The sequence below is a fragment of the Vanacampus margaritifer genome, chromosome 7 (assembly GCF_051991255.1).
Source record: "Vanacampus margaritifer isolate UIUO_Vmar chromosome 7, RoL_Vmar_1.0, whole genome shotgun sequence".
Lineage (NCBI taxonomy): Eukaryota > Metazoa > Chordata > Actinopteri > Syngnathiformes > Syngnathidae > Vanacampus > Vanacampus margaritifer.
In genome coordinates, this window is record NC_135438.1 from 9,388,984 (window position 1) to 9,408,981 (window position 19,998).

Consider the following 19,998-nt stretch of genomic DNA (forward strand, 5'->3'; position numbering starts at 1 on the left):
CTGAACTTCCAAGGGAAGTTCTTGTATAGGTTAAAACGTTGACTTTTTTTTTTTTTTTGCCACACAAGATCATATACTTCCTAACCAGATATATGACAAAAATGCTATTTTATATATGGACAAAATACATGTGCTTAATATATTTCATTTTTCATTATAGGCTAGATTTCTCAAAACATGTATAAAAGCTTGAGTGTTTTCTGGGAGTTTTTATTTTATTTATTTATTTATTTTTACATCTCACCCCAACATTTTTCGGGGAAAACATAATGAACGCCTATCAGTATTTTTTTTAAAGAATTTTGGGGTGTTTGTAGGAAGAAGAAAAAAACATTTTAATCAAGAAGCCACTCAGAGTGTGGTCAGGGGCCACACATCACCCAAGAGCCACCAGTTGTCCATCCTTGACTCGTTCTTTTCATATATACTGCTTGTTCTCACTTGGGTTACATGTGAGCTGGAGCCCATCTGTAAGATAAATACAGATTTCAGCCATGTTTAATGAATCACTTTGAAAACTTTGCTTCTCTGAGCTTTGTGGGGCGACATCACAGTTGACTGTGTGCAGTCATTTTACTACCTGGGTGCATTTGATCAAATGGTCTGATGGGAGTCACTCACTAGTAGTTAGGAACCGAAATAGATCAAGCAACCAATAATAACTCTCTGTTGATAAAAATACCCCGCATCTGATCTGAAGTCAGCTGGGATAGACCCTAGTGAGTTATAACCAGTACGAATAGGAATGGATACAAGTAGTGAGCAGAATGTTGTTCATTGTAAAGAAGTAAAAGCATAATTTCTTCTTAAGAAAAATAACAAAGTAAAAGAAAAATTGTATATTTAATTAAAACTACTCTGACAAGTACAATTTATCCAAAAGTCTCTTAAGTAAAAGTAAGGGAGTACATTTAGCTCATTACTGTACTACACACCCCTGCATGACTTGACTTTTCTTTTCTTTTTTACCCCTGCATGACTTGACTTTTTTGACACAGTCACTAAGAGTGGAGAAAGAAAGAGCACACCAGACAGTCGGATTGTACTTTAGTATTCCTGGTGGTGTGCCCTTATACATATATTTTTTAAATTATTATTATTAGTTTAATGCAAGCGCATCCATCCAAACACTGCTTGGTTTCTGCTTTGTGGGCAGGGCGGAGTTTCGTTGAATCACCCGATTGGCTGCTCACGAGTGACGTTTCCGGAGCCGCTTCCTGGTCTGGCTGCTCTCGGGGGGAGGAGGAGAGAAGCGACACTGCGGTGTTTGCTAGTCTCAACAAAATGGCTGCGAGACCACTGACGCCGAGAGCTCACTGATACGCCTGCCATGACCGTGCTCTGCGCCGTCTGGACCCTCACAGAATGTATTTTCCAGGAGTCGCTTCTCACTTTGCATTCGTGGTAGCCGGCGCGTCACAAGTCGTGCCGCTGGTCACCTAAAAACAAAACATTTCTTTTTTTTTTGCACTTTAAACCAAGTTGGCCGGCTGGCTTTCGGACTGCTGTCGGCTAGCTCAGACTAAAAAAAACAACTGCGCCATTCTTTTTTTTTCTTTATCATTTTTGGGGGGGATTATCGAGGCTCAACTTCTATCGGCTGACGTTGTCTCCAACAATTTAGCTGCGTTTTACATGGTCATTCTTATTCGTATCGTTTGTTTTTGTTATTGTTGCCTACGCTTCCTCCCCCTCCCCGCCCCTTTATACTATATCGCATATGGCGTTTTAGAGTTTATATTTTTTTTTTGCGGCGTTTTTTAAAATTAATGTTTTATTCAAGCTACACGTTACAAAATTGTGGTTTTGTATATGTGGCTGAGAAAGGGGGCGTTGTTTACCTCGGTATCCTGTCACCAAGCTGCTACGGCGGACGCCGGCGAAGCTGCCAAGTCTTGACTGAATCTGCTTCATCGCTTTACGGGTAACTTAGGAGAGGACACCGGGGATTGATTACAAGCTGCGAAAGCCGTATTTAACGCAAGGTAAGTTTAAATTCATCACATCTGCCGCCTGTTTCCCTTTCTCTTCTTTTTTTTTTTTTTAAATCCTCACACGATGACGTTGAAATGCACTACGTTGTTTTATGTGTTCGTCCGAAGACACTGTGGTTGCTTCACTGGGCATTCCAGCAGAAATAACAAACGGTGGGATGCTGAATAGTAGTAGGATTATTATTATTATGTGCAGCTACATTTCAATAAATGCATTATAAAGTGTATACGATGGAATTGGACGTTTAACTTTCGTGTTATATCACAGCGCTTCTGTGATTGGTTGAAGGGACTTGAGAACACTCTGCACATGTCAATAGTTTTTTTTTCACATTGCAGAGGAGGCATTGCATTACTTGACTTGCATTTGTACAAAGGGTAACTGCTTTTTTTGGGGGGGGGGGGGGTATTTTTAAGTGAGATGATCACTGACTGCCAATGGCGTGGTGAAAGCCTTCAAGTTTTATGCAAAATGCCTTTTTAAAATGGTGTAATTCGCCTGTGGTTCAAGTAGCAGTAATACATCTTTTAGCTTGTACATTCCCCTACACTAATTCCAAGTACATTATTAAACATAACCATCCCGCTGCCCATCCTCTGTTCCTCCACCTCGACGCCAGATACTGATTGAACTGTCGCCTTCCATTGCATTGCAACCCCCCTTTTCCCGCATCCCCAGGCGCCTAAGTACAGCTTTTAATATCTCTTCGGCGTGTCTTAATTGAAGTACATAATTTCCTGTTCAGTTTCAACCCCCCCCCCATCCCCTCCCTCTGTCATCTTCTGTCAGAACTGTCTTATCTCAATCGTCACACACCAGTGCCGTGTTGAAATGAGAAAATTGGTGGCGAAAAGCGAGAACACATACATGTGTAGAGATAGAATGCGTTTCTCCCGTCTCGGTGCTGTTTTACTGGCGTGTGCAAGCATTTTTGGGCCAACCTCAAGGTCCTGGCAGTTGGTTAATGCCCTGCGGTTGCTAATCAGGTCATGAGGCGCCTCCCGCTTGCCCCCAAAACACCCAGCTGGCTCACAGATGCGTGCACACACACAACTTTTTTTTTTTTTTACTTCCAGGGGGTCAAGTGTCTTCCTTTCTAGACACCCACCCGTCGCTTCCAAAGGCTGACGTGTAGCAAATAAAAGGGTGGCTGTGAAAAGATGTTGCAGGGGCCCTCTGCTGCCCATAAACTAGAGAATAGGGGGAGGAGATGGAGCTTACGCTTGTTAAGAATAGGGAGTCTGCTGTAAGTCCCTCACAATCGGACTTTCAAGCATACGTAACGTCCACTAGAGCGAGCCGCCCGGGTGGATAAAATCCTTCGACCTTTATGATTAATGATTGCAGTTCAAATTTACTGGCTGTGGCACTGGCTGCCATTGGATCTTTATGGCGTGCCAGTCCCCCTTTTTATTGCATTTTTGATGAGATTGAGTGGTACAAAAACGTGACATTCCATGAGTCTGTAGGACACCATTGTCTTTTTAAAATCTGCCGTACAGTTAATGCATTGTTTTTTCTCCGCTCTATTGCTTTTTACTCTTATATCCTAAGTCCCTATACTAGTTAATGGCATTGGACATTTAACTATTGTATAAATTAAGGATAAATTAGTAGACTAAGTCTGACGGGGTATCTCTAAATGTTCTGACCATCAGTGATTGTGTGTTCTTGATAATGTTGTCTGGAGGAATGTGCAAAACTAGAGGTCTGCATGAATGTACCTCGTCCATTGCCAACATCATTACATCGTACTATGGCAGCAGCTATCGAATTTATTTAGAACCGATTGTTCTGCTGATTCCAACAATTAACGAAATCATCAAATATAAAATTGCATTAAAGTGTATTACAACATAATTCATTTATGTGATTTTATCAGCTTATTGTTGTTGTTTTTCCAGCATTGTTTAATGAATAAACTCTCACCTCATCAACCTTTATGAAACTGAGAGCTTTGGTGCTGATTAATATAAAGGGCTACTAGTTTGATGCGCGTCTGAGGCAGGTTTATGTTCACCTACATGTCAATTGCAGGCCATTTATACTGTGGCTGCAAATGAAGATAATTTTTTAAATAGTTTAAACTAAGTATTATTTTTTGCCATAAGTTGCTTATGATTCGGTTATTGGTTGGGTCCGTAACATGTCAGAACAAAGGGCAAAATATTAATCATTGTTTTCCAAAGTAAAAGCAGGCATTGGCAAATGTCTTTAGAAAGCAAGCAAGCAAAGGCTGAATTATGAACACCTCTGCTGGTTGCATCAAAGATGGAAATGAAATATGGGGCATTCCCACCAAGAGTTGTCATCCCGTGCCCAGCTGAAGCTTAATTTGGATCAAGTGAATCCTCTGACAAGTTTCCTTGAACAGGAAAAAAGGCTTGCATGTTAGTTGTTTTTTTTTAAGCTTTTGGTTGGAGTTTGTCATCTACACAGCAAGAGAACATCAATTCATCTGTGGCAGCATGTTATTGAACACTTTGTTTGAGTTAAAAATGAGATAAGTCACTGTTGTGATTACTTTTGAATTATTAATTTTTTTCTTGGCAGCACACTAGTGCTGAAGGCTGTTTGGACATTTTCAGTGCCTTGAGGACAAACCCTTTCCATCTGCTGTGTGCTATCAGTGCACATCTGGGTAATTTGCTGCAAATAATACCCAAGATTTGTTTTCTATTGTCTGGCCTTTTACTGATTATACACTGCATGCCGTGTAGTCCTTAGGTTGCTCTCCTTGTACCCATCACATTAACTCGGAAGCTGTAATAGACTTTATCTCTTTGACTGCCAAAAACGTTAAATAACGTTTAGTAAAATCCTATGGAGGAGTGCCAAAGACGTTAAAAGACGTTTGTTTCAAAACAGAGGTGAAACTAACCATTTTCTATTGTTGATTACTGAAAAACGGAATAAGGTAGAAACAAACTTATTTTTTCTGATGAAAGATGAGAGTCCAATCTTTCATTTGGTAGTATGTGTGTTTCCATAGTCCAAACACATAATTTTCTGTGGACCTTGAAAGATCAGTCAAAATGCTTAAATCGGCTGGCACCCACGGCATCCCTTTTCTGAAAACGCCTGGCAGTCAAAGAGTTATTGTTCTTTACCGCACTATCCCACAACTCTTAACGTCGTACATTTTGGGCAAACTATTTAGCCAGTTTCTTAAGAGGCTCCAAGTTCCAATGAACAAAAAGTGCTTTCAAACATTTCTGTTGGCTCCACAAAGTCCCTCTTAGTCCTTCTTCAGAAAAGTGGCTTATGTCGTCTATCCCCTTTCCCCCTGTCATTGACCTTATCCCAGGGCCTGACCGTGGTGGTTACCAAGCCCGTCATTACGAAGCCTTTCAAACAACTGGCACATAACTGATAGATAACACGCTTGTCACCACCGCAGGGTGCTGCTCTAGTCTGGTGGGGGGGCATTGACAGCGGAATCAGCTGGATTCAATTTGTGACTGTCAAAAGCCATTAGCCTCGTCCTCTAGACTGTGAATGGCTATTTTCAAGTGTAAGGGGGGCAGAATAAATATATGCCTGTCAGTTGAGTTTGATGTAGACATTGTAATATTTGTGGAGTGTATGTGGGCTAGGTTGCTCTCGGCAGTAACAGTGAAGAAGAAAAGTAATATGAGAAGGAAAACCTGGAATTCTTCATCCAGTCCAAAGACGAACAGGATGTCACCTATGGATTAGCTACACAGACATCTGCTATGGCAATTTTGTTCATTGCCCTCAAAACTGGTTCTACATATTTCTAACAAAATAACACTCGTTTTACCCCTCATATTCAGTCACCCCCCCCATAGAAGAGTTAAAATATTTTACTTTTGTTGCCTGTTTTATGCCTCCTCCTTCCTCAGCGTATGTGCCAATGGAAGGGGCAGGGCTCACGGGGCCCACCAGGGGTAAGCCAGGTCAGCGTTGAAGCAGGGAGATGGAGTGGGGTGAGGGGGGGGCCGCTGGGACCAGGCGAGCTAATGCTTGTGAGTCTTGGCACGGCTCCAGGGGAATGTTCAATGTGCGGAGCTTTATTTGGGGCCCCGTTCCCTCCCTCGCTTTCGTGCTGGCTAATTGGAGACACGGTGGGAAGGAGCAATGGCATCACGTGGAAGAATATGCGGGACATCCAATTTAAATGTTCCCGTCTTCATTTCCAAACTAACATTAGACAGCCTTGCTCATTATGTAACAAGGCTTGAGTCCCACAGCACATCCAAAGCCCTCGGTTAAGGCCATGTAAATAGTACGAGCATACGCCACCTGCTCTTATACTGGGATTAAGTTAAGGCTATTGAGTAGGTTCTTGCTTCTTTTTTATTTTGCCAATATCAGTACAGTTAACTGGAAATTCATTTTTGTAGATTAGACTTTACACAATCAAGATTTTTGGAGCTGATCACCAATCAGAGAGTTAAAAAAAACGGATCACTGTGTATGGACTATCAAGTGTTCTTAAGCATTTTTGCATGTTTAACAATCTTTCGCATGCTCGGAGGAAGGAAATAGGGAAGAAAAAACAAGGCGTTTCTTTTGAATATGAAATCATTCTTTGTCAACTGAGCAGAATTTTATTTTTAGTTAATCTGCTTACAAAACATGCATTACGAGACCCCATCGAAAAAGAAAAATAAGGGGAGAGGGGGATCAATCGCTCTGCGTACACCGATGCTGCAGTTTTGGTTCGCTTGCCGTAAACATCTTTTCGCACCGATATGTTGAACTCAGGAAATCGTGACCACTATGTGTTTCCATACAAAAACAGCACTGAGTGACGATACAGCCATTCCAGCTGCTGGAGTGGCATAGAGATCGATACCGGTATATTGGTGCCTCTGATACCTCTAAGATTGATTCTCAAACATAAACTAGATATTTGTTTGAGAATACATTTGATACTGGAGTCATTTTAGGCACCACCTTTGCCGTATTGTACCAAAAAGGAAAGCAGTACGGGTATTGATTAGCTGAGTCTCCCAAGGATCACACCAAGGAGCAGAGCGACACAATCTCCGCGTAGCAAAAGAAACTTAATATAACACCAGAGTTGCATATTGACAGGTAGCGGTGCTAAAATCAGTGGCACCCAATTTGTGGCAGCCTGCCACAGTTAAATGTACACGTGGGAATCACTGTGTCTGTAATGTTTTAATTCGTGGACTGATCAATGACATCATTGACATTGGCGAATTACAACATCAAGGCTGATCCAATATAGCAAATCAGATCAATGGAAAGTCTATTGTAGGTGACAAAGTAACCCACATGTCACACTCCAATTGTTTGTCATTTTATGCATACAATTGGAGTTGTTCAGCAAAACAAATAAGTTTCCCTAAATGTGTTCAGCTCAAATGTCATGTTTTTGTAACAAGTGAACAGAATATCTTCTGTTCATTTGTTTAGGCTCTTGATAATTGCTTATATCGTTGTCAACTTGTGAATCGTCAGACATTTGACATTTTGGTGTGTGCAGTGTCACGATGCTGTGTCAAAGTAACCTTGATAAGTCTGTCTCCACTGATTATCTCATTTGTCTTGGCACACGTCTAGTTTGCGTTTGTCATATTTGGATCAAGTTATTGTGACAATTTCACGCTACATTCAGCCTTGTGTTTCAGAACTTAAATTAATTGATGCACAGCATACTGTACACACTGTTAACAGTTTTATGTATTAACTTGGAACAGAGTACCAATCATAAATCACATTTGTTGAATGTGAATGAAAAATTAACTCATGCACACGAAGGAATGTCAAGCAATTGAGGCCTAAAATATTGCTGTACTGATTAAGAGTCCATTTGACTGGCGGCTGAAAAGCATTGAGCGACAATTTATGTTATGGCACAACTCCAGTTTGTGCGTTGTATGCAATATACTGATCAATACAATGATGGCATCTAAACGAGGCTTCAGTGCATTCAGGGATTGTCCAACTCCGCTACTATTTTATTTAAAAAGCAACTATTACTAAATCTTTTAGACAAGGGTGTGAAATAGAGTATGCTGGCATATGCAGCACATGCCCAATCCTGCAAAAACAAATTAAATCAATTCGAAAGGACAAACATGCAAAATGGCTTGACGCTTCCTTGAATTCCGTCAGCTTTAGCAGCAATAGCAGCCATCCTGCTCGGTCTCGTGCTCTTACTTAATGAGCTGCCGCCGTGTTAAAGTTTCATTTTTTGACTACATCCCCAGCGAAGATACCGAGCGCAAACCTCTAAGCTAGTATTTATAGAAGCAACACTCTCTCTACTTCGCTGTTGGACTTGATCCTTTCCCTCATCACAACTATCCGCCCACCTTCAGCCACGTCAACAAATCCCAGCATCCATTGATCAAGTCCGGTCTCGTGGCAATAAAGCATGTTTTATACTTTAACACACCTGGTTAAGGTGACGCTGGTATGTGCAGAATGTTCACAAACAACAACAACCTTCTTTGTTGAATTGACAGACTTTTTTTTTTTTTTAATTAAAATTGAAGCACACACATCATGTTGAGTTTAAAGCTCACGCTAGTACATTGCTCCAGAGAGTGTCATTTGCAAAGTGAAAAAACCCAAAATGATACAGTATCTACAGTTCAAGTCTGGAACAGATTAAATCACTTAACTTGTTTGCTCTAGAAATAAATAAAATAAAAAAAGTTTTGGAATTAGAACAACTTTTAGCTCAACCAGCATCACACTGATGTTTGTTTGACTTTGAAGGTTCCTATTGTAATCCCACAGGTCATCTCTGCTCCTAGCCTTGTTCCGTTGTAAAAGTCATGTGGCTTTTTTGTACGCCACAGGAATGTCCGACTTGGCTAACTGGTGGTAGTGGCGGCTAGTAGGTTTACCACATAGTGCAGCGATGGTGGATCATATGACTTCACTCCTCTGTCTTTACCTTCTTGCTTTGTGATTGGTGCCATTCAAAAGTTATTTGCCGTTCAAAGTTGTCTTTGTCTTTCAGCGGTGCAGATAGATCTTTAGGTTTCTGCTGTCTGTGCGGTGTGCACCCTCTCACTCGTCATACCGTCGCCATCCTATGGAAATTAGTAATCAAGGCACATGGTTATTTCTGTGCTTCCCACCCCCCGCCACTTCGCTCGCTCTCTCCCGTTGTCTGCCAGCCTCCATCATGATCATGCTTGCTTCACTTTTTTCTTTCTCTTCACTATATCCAGTGAGGATTCTATTTTCTGCCTTTCCAACTTCCAGCCTCAGCTCCCCTTTTTCACCCTGTCTGGTTCTCCGGCGGCTGTCGTTCCTAATTGGTGTTGTTCTGTGTCTGCTTTCATCCGCCGCCTAGACCCCCCCCCCCCCCTCATCTGCCCACCTCCCCCATTTCCCCAGAATGCCTGACAGAAAGACAGGCACCAGACACACTGTGTCCCTGCCATCTCTCTCTGTCAAGCTTTCCCTCTTTCTGGGCTTGACTTTGTGTCTGTGGCCTCATCATTCTCTATAGACTGTTCTCCTTGCCATACTGTGTTCACTACAGCTGTGCCAGTGTGCCACATACTCCCATGATATCCATTTATGATACTTGGCTCTGTGGAGCCTTTTTTTTTTTTTGTCGTTGCTTTTTTGGGGGTGGGTGGAATGGGGGTTGTCACTTTTTCTAAGAAATGAATAGGCCTCAACAAAAGGGGTATTAAGAAAATAAGAACATCAGAAGAATAAAACAAGCATATACACCAGAATTTCCGAGAAGTTAATTTCTTTTGACCCCTGAGGGAAATTATTTTGGTTTCCATTTTCGATTGTTTCACAGTATGAATACATCAGACGTTGATCATTGTGGTCGGCCTTAGAGGATACACTTCGGAGTTACTTAGTTTGTTAGATTTGAAGTATGCAGTACTGGGTCGCCACTGATTAGATGCTTGTGTCAGCAGTACCAAGAGAGGCAGCAAGACAGGTAAGGATATGCGAGGTAGCCTACTCTGGCATTTACTTCGTCAGCTAAAAACCCGACTGTCCCTGCTGTCACATTTAAAAGAGAAACACCCGCAATAAAGTCCAGCAGTTTCCCCTCACATGTGCACTAAAATTTGTTTTGCACAAACAGCAGATTGAAAAACTGTATCTCAAGTTGGATATAATTTAAGATGTAGTGATTGGGCAGATGAAGAGACAGTGAAAATGTGAGTGACAGCATGGATGTAGAAATTATGGAATATGCCAATCAGGATGTGGCAGGAATTCCCAGCAGATTCAAATGGGTAAGAGCAATCAATATTCACCAATCTGTAATTGCTGCCACATCTTTGAATAAGTAAACACCAAAACCAACTTTGTAGCTTTCTGCAAGCATCATTTATATCCATTCTCAGTTCCCAACATTTTTGTCCATGTATTTCTTTGTAATCCACATATAAGATGTTGACAATGCAATTAATTTTGAGTTGCATCTAATATTATAAAGACGACCTTGTTTGCCCCTTGAAGCTTTCACTGTGTTCAATGCCACAGCTGCCAACATTAGCATTGCTAATTCGCTATTCACTAGGCTCCCAGAGATTAGTATGACCTCTGAACTCTACTACGTGCTATTCAGCATCTCTTGCTGGCACAAATAAATTGATACCTCTTCTGGGATTCCCCCTCATGACATGCATAATTTTGAACGGACTTGGCCGATAGTATAAATCATTAACGCAACGTTGTGGTTGTAGTTGTGTTTTGTGGTAGGCTGTAGAAAAATTAATACTTGTATTACTTTTTGAGGTATGTTTTGCCCCAAAATGTTATTAGTTTAATAGACCTTTGAGGCTCTTTGTTATGTACTACTGTCTTAAGTTGGCATTTGAAAGGATGAACTCCCAAAAGTTATCATATTACTTTCACATGATGATGATTGGTTTTACGTGTAGCATCAGTTTGAAATGGCGAAAAATTCTGTGCCCATTGCACATAAAGGACAAAAACACACACATACATAATATACAATGTCCTCAAGACCCAGTTCACACTTCCTATAGTTAAAGAAATACAACACATTCTGGCCTTCGGGCAAACTATGCAACAAGTTTGACTCCCACAACCTGCGTTCTGTATTATTCTGTCACTTTGTTGATGTTAGCATGATGTCCTTATTGGAGATCTCTCAAAGCTTGAACATATTGGATGTTATGTCAATTTCTCTTCCACAGTGATTTTCACTTTTGCTATTCACTGACTTCATCGGCCTTTGAAATTCATGTTGTGTTGTTACTTTTTTCCCCTTCATTCGCTTCCTTAAAAAAAAAAACTCTATTATGCATTTTGGCTGAGAAGAAAAATGTTCCTTGGACCTGTCAAGCGCGATTTACATATGAAGGGAATGTTGTTGATGGAAACCTTTTCCCAGACACGGTGTGCGCTCTTGCAACGGCTTGAAGTAAATCAAATGGAAGGGCTTCCCGTTAATACAAATATGTTTGGAATGCATGCACTGATGCCTTGACTGTGCATCAATGGCATGTCAATTGTGTGTATGTTGTTATTGGGATAAAGTCAATCAAAGTCATATTGTGGAGTTCTAGGTCTTTGACTCATTTTTTGTTCTTTTGTTTTACAGCTGAGAGAAACTAGCAAAACAAGGACGAGAACCATTTGATGGAAGAAAAGAAAAAGAAAAAACAAGAAGAAAAGATCAAGAAGGACATCACTCAGAAGAAGGTGATTCACTTGCACATCAATTGAAGTTATGAATAGATAAATGTCCTCACAGTTTTGTCTAAAAAATTGAACACTGAGACATTGAGGAAAAACATAACAGTAATAATGATACACAATCAATCAGGGTTTGAGCTGACTTAATTTTTCATGCTTTAGAGAATTTTATGTGTGGGAACATTTTGGGGAAGGTCCCTTTTCTGTTGCAGCATGTGGAATGTAAGCTGTTGTAGCCGCGATGGGTGTGGCAGCTACATATCTGTTCCAGCGTAATGCTACTTTTTATAAATCCCATTTACTCACAATCATTTTAAGCAAGTCCATTTCTCTCTCCCCTGCAGGCTGCTGAACAGAAACCCAAAGGTGCGTGAGTACCAGTCATCCACATTTTTATTTCTATATATTATATGTCAATAATCATCTGTAGTTAATTGTTAAATATAAAGCTGCAAAATGAAACATGTGCAGCCTTTGGTGGCCTTGCCCTACCCTGTTGGACACGTACAGTATGCGCACACGTGCACAATTTTGTGCTCTGAATCGCCTCGTCTCCAAAACACACACATACACAGAGCAGTCTAGTGAAATGCGGAGTGACGTCTGGTGTGCCCGCAGCAGCAGGCAGTGGAGCGTGAGGGCATCCTGACAGAGCGCAGTGTGTTGTGGCTACAGAGGGCGGTGGAGAGAAGTGGTGAAGGCAAAAGGGAGAGAATCATGGAGAAATAAAGGCGTTCAGCTATGTGTAATGCCTCAGGACAGAGTTTGAAAAACAGTGTCCTCGCCTGCCCCTGGTGCTGTATTTAGATGTAAACATAGACTTTGTTTTGTCCATGTGTTTTGATGATACTTACATGTTTTTAAATCTTTAGCTGTCGGATGACAAGATAGGGATAGGTTTTATTATTCTGAAGGAGAAAGCTGAAATGGATTAACATATTACACTACATACATGCTTATCAATAGTACTAAGTAAAAGATTAGTGTTTTTGACAATCCTTTGTGTTGTGCAAGCTCTCTTGAGATTTTAATTCTTGCGCTTTAAATGATCATCTTGTTTTCACAATGTTGAAGTCAGCCAGTTCAATTTTACATGGACTTGGGGGAATCAATGTACAGTTTTACATCAGTCACTTATTTTACACTCTTACAGGTCTATGGAATTGGGGGTTAGATCACCAAATGATTCCCTCGCGTGGCCCCTGCTGCTGCTCACCGCTCCCTTAGGGGATGCGTCAAATGCGGAGAACAAATTTCGTCCCACTTAAGTGCGTGTGACAATCAGTGGTACTTCAACTTTAACTTTAGTCATGTTACTATAACTTTTTGAAGCCTCTTGTTCAGTAAGATAAGAGGCTGTTTTGCACAGTCGGGAGTATTCTTCTTTTGGCCTTGTTGACTTGTTTCATTATTTTAACATCTGTAAATTAACAAGCTCAACTTTTTAGCTACTTCACAGTAGCCTTTCTTTCTTATTTTCTGCTCATTGTAGTGAAATTTTGAGGAGAAGGAATAAGCAGACCAATCACATGCATTGGAACTCATCCCACAGGACAGGACAGGACAGGAAAATAAAAAGGAAGAAAGTTCATGATAAACAGATAATGTTGCCTTCAAGAGGGTCTTGTTCAAAAGCATGAATTTGAGAAATTATGTGAGTCCTTCCAATTCAGTGTGAATAACAACAATAACAATTGTTGGATAATACTTTAAATTTTCATTTTACTACCAGCGACAAAATGTTTGGTCCTGAATCATAATACATGCAGTATCTTGTGATTTTCAGGACCACTGCTTGAACTAGACCTGCTAGTCACACAATCACTGTTTATTTTGAAACCAAATGTGCCACATTCAGGTTTTATCAGCGTAAGTCTATCCAGTGTTTCTGGCAGGGGAAAGACTTGAAGGACAGCAAGGGAGCAGTCTAAGATGTGTGTAAATGCATGACTTGGGTCATGTGTTGTTAGGGTGATGGAGAGCAAATATTGAAGGACACAATGAGGCAGAGGACTGCATGACTAACAGCACTCAATGAAGGTACAACTGTAAAATGATTCACCTGGTCATTTTTTATGAGATGTTAATGAACGAGTAAGGAACACAGGATGAGAACAAAATTGTGTGTGTTTTTGAGGAAAAACTAGAGAACGAGGTTTGTTGTGGAGACTTAATCACTCAATAACCCACCTCTGATTGTGCTCATAGCCTCCTACTGTATCTGCCATTTCTCTTGAAGGGAAGGCATTATTGACTGGAATGAGTAGTTTTCATGCGTAGAGCTGAATAATAGAGGTATGTGTGTGTGTCGGAAGGTAGCAATCAGTATGCAAGGGCGATTTGTGTCTTTCCATCCATATCAGTACATTCAGAAATTCATAGACACATACAGATTCACGTCACCTCCCCCCATCCTGTCTTTCCTGCTCACCGCTCTACAGGCCTGTTTGGTCTCGAAGCGTTTCAATTTGTTTGTGGTAATCGATCTCGGCCCGACGCGTTCATATGTATGAAAATGAGATAAAGCTCCAGCACAGTGGAATTAACTTCTCTGCCCCCCATTAGGCTTAGCGCTTCGCACCAGCACAGGGCTCCAACCAGCAGGCAGCCTCATACTGCCCGTCTCCAACCCCCATGCACGCGGCCACGTGCACGCACACACACACTCAGATAGACCGCTGATACAGGGCCTCTGTCCTCCTTTGTCCTGGTCCCACATTACCTCCACTGATTATTCAGCCCATGCACACTACCACTGCAATCACAATCAAGTCGGTCTGTTTCACATTGCCCCCAACCTGGACAAAAGCATACTGGCATAGATAGAGAAAAAGAATCAGGAGAACATGAGCGCTGTCAAACCTTGTGTCACAAATGAAAAGATATACTGTCCTATCATCTCCCTCCTTTCCATACTGAGTGGTTTAAAGCAAATGCTTACGTTGGAAGATTTGCAAAACCAGAAATATTTGAGCCGCGGTGGCATATTGCGTGCTCGTAACCTGCCAGGAATCACATTTATGCAAATGCATTACCTAAGCAAAATGCTATTTGTGAAGAATTTGCTGCAGAACTTTGTGTCACATGCCCATGCATTTATATTCAGAACATTTGCATTTGCAGTTTTTGCTAGTCCAACACTTTTCAGTTCACGAAAGGTTAAAGGAACACATCGTGGATATTTAATTACCGTAATCTGTTTCGTGGTCAAACTGTCGCCATCATTAAGTCTTTATTAATGGTATAGGCAAAAAAAAAATTGAGAAGCAATGTAACATTAAAAATGCCTTCCAAATGCCACAGAAACAATACAATACTCTTTGGGAGTGTATCATTTCGATGCAAGTTGAAGTCTTACAATATAAACTAAAGTCTTGTGAGATTTATCGAGTAACCAACTAACGTCGTAATAGTGTGACAGCAGTTTATACTTACTTTTTCAATTCTGTATTGTGCATCTGCCATGACATGCAACTTTAGAGACTCCAATGGAATATCTGCAGCATTATTTGCTCCACTGACCCTTACTATTGAACACACTCGCCATTACTTCCTGTTGTTTCATTTCATCCTGGGCGAAACATAATTAATGCAGTGTTAGCGCCATTAATGATTATCAAAGTGAGACTCACATAAACACAAGTGAAGTGCATGTTTCCGTTTTGGATTAATTTGCAATTTCATATGCTATTAATTGCGTCAACACAACAAGGGAATTTCATGAATCGCAATCCAATTAGAAGCTAATTTATTTAAGCATCGACAGCGCTCTTCTCTTCACTTAGCCACATTTATAAACACTCAAAAGAATTAATAGTGAATTGCTCGCGAATTACGTCCCATGGATTTATGACTGCCAAGCATAATTGTTTTCCCGCTGCCCCCTCCCTCCTGCTCCTGTGTACTCATCCCACATGCATGGAGATTGTCGGACAAGAGCGAGAGATGAAGGCAGAGCCTGGGGTTAGTGCGACAGGAAACAAGAGGGCCACACAAACCTAAACAATGCGTTTCCCTTTGTCTATTCATACGGCGGAATCACTTGCAAGCAGCTGAAAAGAGGCCATTCAATGTCTCTGGACCCTCCCTCCCCCCTCATCTTCTCTTGCTTCCCCCTCCCTTGCATAGTCAGCCGCTCCATGTCAAAAGTCTGGCAGATTATTAATAAGATGTGACTTAGCTAGTATGAATGACAGTTCTGCCTGTGCTCGGAGGCCAAGTTGTTTGCATACAAGTTTAAAAGGTTCAAAGGCTGTCAGTCTGTTTGCATCAAGGTTGCTTCTCACTCACTCTTCATAGGCTTTAGACCACATGGAAACAAATACCAGTGCTCCACACACTCTTAAATTCCTCTCGTTCCCATCCTGCAGCATCACTGGATTCATATTATCCATCTGTTTATTTTATTTTCCAGTTTTATTAGGATCACATTAAAGTTGCTACATGTTATGCCAACATTTTTTTGGGGTTCAAGTCCATAAACTATTTCATGCATGGAGCTTGTTTGCGAAATATGTCCCTCTCCAAATATTATGCATTTATTTGTTTTACAGGACAACAAGATTTTGTTGTTTTTCTAATTTTTTATTTTTTTTTTTAAATCTGTACTGAGCAATATCAGCTCTGTAAAGACAGCATATTTGTTACTGCTCTGATATAGTATAATGTTTATATGTTATAATGGTATATGTTAATGTAATAATAACACCTCCTTTCTATTTCATATTTGAACTACAAATGACTAAGGTTATAATAGTTTGGGATTTTTCATGATAGTTAGTTTTAATTTTTTTGAAGATAAAAAAAAAGAAATAAATACATTTAAAATCAACCCCAAAAAGCTCATGTATGATTTTAATTAACAAAGCCAAAAATTGACATTTTCAGTACAATTAGTTTTAGAAATGTAAAATGCAGTTTCTTTATTTTCAAACCACTCTCATTTTCGTTAACGAAAATGTGTTGGGGGTTTTTCAATTTTTGTTTCAGGCATTTCGTTAACTGTATTAAACGTGCAAATGACTCCTGTTTATTTTATTTTTTTTATTGTTTTTAAAGCTCTTGTCTCTAATAATTATGCAGTGTTGCACTCCTAAAATGTTCGGACATTTTTGGTTCACTCTTTACGTTAAGACTTATTAAATTTAGTGCTTTTAAAGTACACAAACCACAGAAGCGCACTTTTTACCATGATAGCTCTCAATTCCCCATACGTAGGAGAGGTAAACAAGCGTGACCCGCTAAAAATAAATGGGGGTCCTAGCATGAAGATGGCGATTGGGGGTGCAGGGCACTAATTACATAGAGAGGATGGGAGGCGGCATGGCATGGGAGAAGGTCACTTAAGGCCGCAAGAGGAAACAGTATCAGTCTCTATGGCAACTGCCTTTTTTTTTTTTAATATGAAGGGTGAGGGGTGAGAACGCTTTTGCTTTAATGTGGCGTGAGTGTGTTGGGGAGTTTTTAACTTATTAATACAGACAGATGGGACCTCAGAGACTCCCACCCCCCTATGTGTCTAAAAACGCATCGCAATAGACATGCATATGTATAAGTTCACATTAAATAGTCAAAGTCTGATAACCTCAATGTAAACAGATTTCCTCAAGATGGTAAGGTTTAGGTTATTATAGTGGACCATTTTAGATACAGTATGCGCATATGCATACAAATATGCGCACGCGCACACACACTCACACACTAGCGTGTATATATACATATACAATTTTACACATAGACATGGTCATAGACTTAGGGGGGGGGGGATGGCACCATTGTGTAGAGTGTATATGCCAGTGTATGTTGTCCATCCCCCACTATTACAAACATGGCTGCATAATGAAGTGCTTCTGCAGACAATAGACCAAACCTGAACAAAACAGCGGCCGAGGGGCCACATCTGGCCCGCCCACAGTCTCTGACTGACCCTCATTGTGCCCATGAAGTCAAAAGTAAAATATAAAATATGTGCTTCTTTTATTTTGAAAGTTGTGCTTTTATTTCATGTGCTCACATTTGAACACTAGTAAGCGAGGTAGCAAACAAGCTAGCTAGGGCCTGTGTCTGCAATGTTGCAAACTTAGCAACGAGTTTGGTATATTTAGCGACTTTTCTGACCTTTCCTGCAACTATTCAAAAAAAGAGACTAGCAAAAATGACAACAGTGGTCCTAATGTTTGCAATATTATTTTTTCCTGCATGGTGGAGGGAAAAGGGCCAAGAAGATTTGAGCTGATAATACTGTTGGCAAATCTACAATTTCATATACTTTAGGTGTATTATTATTAGTTAAGTCACCACTGTCTAAGAACGGCTATGAGTTAGCGGTTGGTGCAAAAAAATTATGTTTAAAGTACAAATATGTCGTTTTCATTTTGTTCAAAATTTGCATTTCATAATTATAACAATATATACCATATCTACACATGTAGCATGTTATTGAAACAAGACCATGTTCTTTTTCTAAATACATTAAAAAATAATATAGACAAAGTTGAGATTAGCGTGTTGCCTTGAGCAAATTCATTGAATGAACAATGCAATTCACCTCTCAGGGCTTCATCAGGCTGCTAATGTTCACAAACGTGTTGTTCACTCAATACATTTGCTCAACATTGTGTGTGGTGGATTCTTCCTTATTTAAGGATTTTTTTGTTTCTTGACACCTCTGGCACCATTGAGACTTTTTTCAGTGCTGTGCGGGGCAATCTTCTCTCTAGTATTGTTCACAAAATGTTTGTACAAATAAGTCTCCCATCTTCAGTTGTGTAAATAATCAATCCCAGGCCAGGGAAATTCTATATGCTAAAATGACTAGGATTCAAGCTGCGTTGGTAGCTTTATCTATATATATTTGCAGCATCGTTGATAGTATTTTTGTTCTTTTGACCAAACATGATGACCTGTGAAATTGTTGGACTTTATATGTCTGTAATTTCTACATGAGACGTCTGTGTTAATAAAGTCTGTTATTCGTAGTTTAGTTGCACTGCATGATTCCAGTCAAAGGCTGCTGCGCCTTCATGATTTATTAAAGCTTAATTTCTGATTTGGACCATGGGTTGCCCATAGCGCATGAATATTACTGCAAGTCTGCTGTAAAATAAACAAGACAATGACCCAAATCAACAAAAGGAGTGTAGAAAAATACACCTGTATGGTATCTTCTCCGTGTTGTTAGCGACTCAACGAGAGGATTTTATTCCTTCAATGTAGATCAGATGCAATACGCTTTTAGCCGCTTTAATTTACTATGCGGAATCTCATTCCCGTTCACTGTCAGGAAGTGTAATGAGCGTACTCTTCACATTCCTCATTTAATCTTTCATAGACATGCTCTTATCTGAGGGATTTCCCTACTCTTCTCCATTTTTTCCCTTTGTGGCCTTTTATTTGATGCTCACCCTCTATAAAGCACTTACCCAGCCCTCATGAATTACGAAAAAAAATCTGTCTTCCTCAAAATTAAAGACACGTCTTGCTTAATATACAGGGCAGAGGGGATCTGTTACTCCCACAGGTACTATTTTTTCACTTTGCATATTCCGGCTGTCTAATTTCCAAGAGAGGGGCGTGCATTCTTAGGGATACTGTTTTCAAGGCAAGTTCACAAGTTATATCGAGGGATGTAACCTTATTATAGTTGATATGGAAAAACATACATGTAAAAAAAGAAAAGAGGAGAGCACAAAGTGGGAGTTTATTTTTGAGACAAAGCAGCTCAAGTCAAGCAAGGCCAAACTTGATTCACATTACAACTCTCATGTTAAACATAACGCCATATCAAATGTGTCAAACCTACATCGTATGTTGCTTACTATTTTTGAGAATTTTTTTTATTGTATTTTCTCCAAAGACTTGCACTTATGTGCCTCAGCTAAAACGTTAGGCAGGTGCTTCTAATATGTGAGGCGCTAAATTTACTAATACTAAAAGGACATGCATATAGAAACTTTTATTGTGAATAAAGGCCTCTTCCACAAGACAAAATTAGCTTTACAGTTGAAGTATTGCAGAAATTACACGATTTATACAACCCCCTCATTCATTCATCTCGGCTTGAAACAGACCGTGATCAGGAAACCTAATTTCTCAGTTATCATTTCGATACATTGCAATCTGCATCCTGTAAAAAGTGCCAGCGTGATAACAAGGCTTGCATGTTTTCAGTCCTGAAAAGGTTGCGTGGTTTCTTTTTTCGTCATTGCAGTCTGCTGCTCCACCGCAGAGCAGTGGGCGTGATCAAGATGGATGAAGGCAAAGAGGGAGAATAGCACAGGCAGCATCAGGCTGAGGCCGATATAAGGCAGAAATAATGGTGACTGAGAGAGGGCGAGAGCGAGAAAGGGG

The 19,998-nt window shown here is 40.3% G+C and overlaps 1 protein-coding gene across 4 annotated transcripts in view; it reads left to right on the forward strand.

Annotated features, from left to right (window-relative positions):
* Nucleotides 1–1,426: 1,426 nt before the first annotated feature.
* tnrc6c2 (trinucleotide repeat containing adaptor 6C2) overlaps nt 1,427–19,998 on the forward strand; it is a 42,176-nt gene continuing 23,604 nt past the window's right edge. For all 4 annotated transcript variants that reach the window (XM_077570161.1, XM_077570162.1, XM_077570163.1 and 1 more), the window contains exons 1-3: nt 1,427–1,985; nt 11,555–11,655; nt 11,994–12,015. In XM_077570161.1, coding sequence (XP_077426287.1) covers nt 11,593–11,655; nt 11,994–12,015 — 85 coding nt within the window. In that variant the 5' untranslated portion in view covers nt 1,427–1,985; nt 11,555–11,592. The remainder of the gene's footprint in view (nt 1,986–11,554; nt 11,656–11,993; nt 12,016–19,998) is intronic.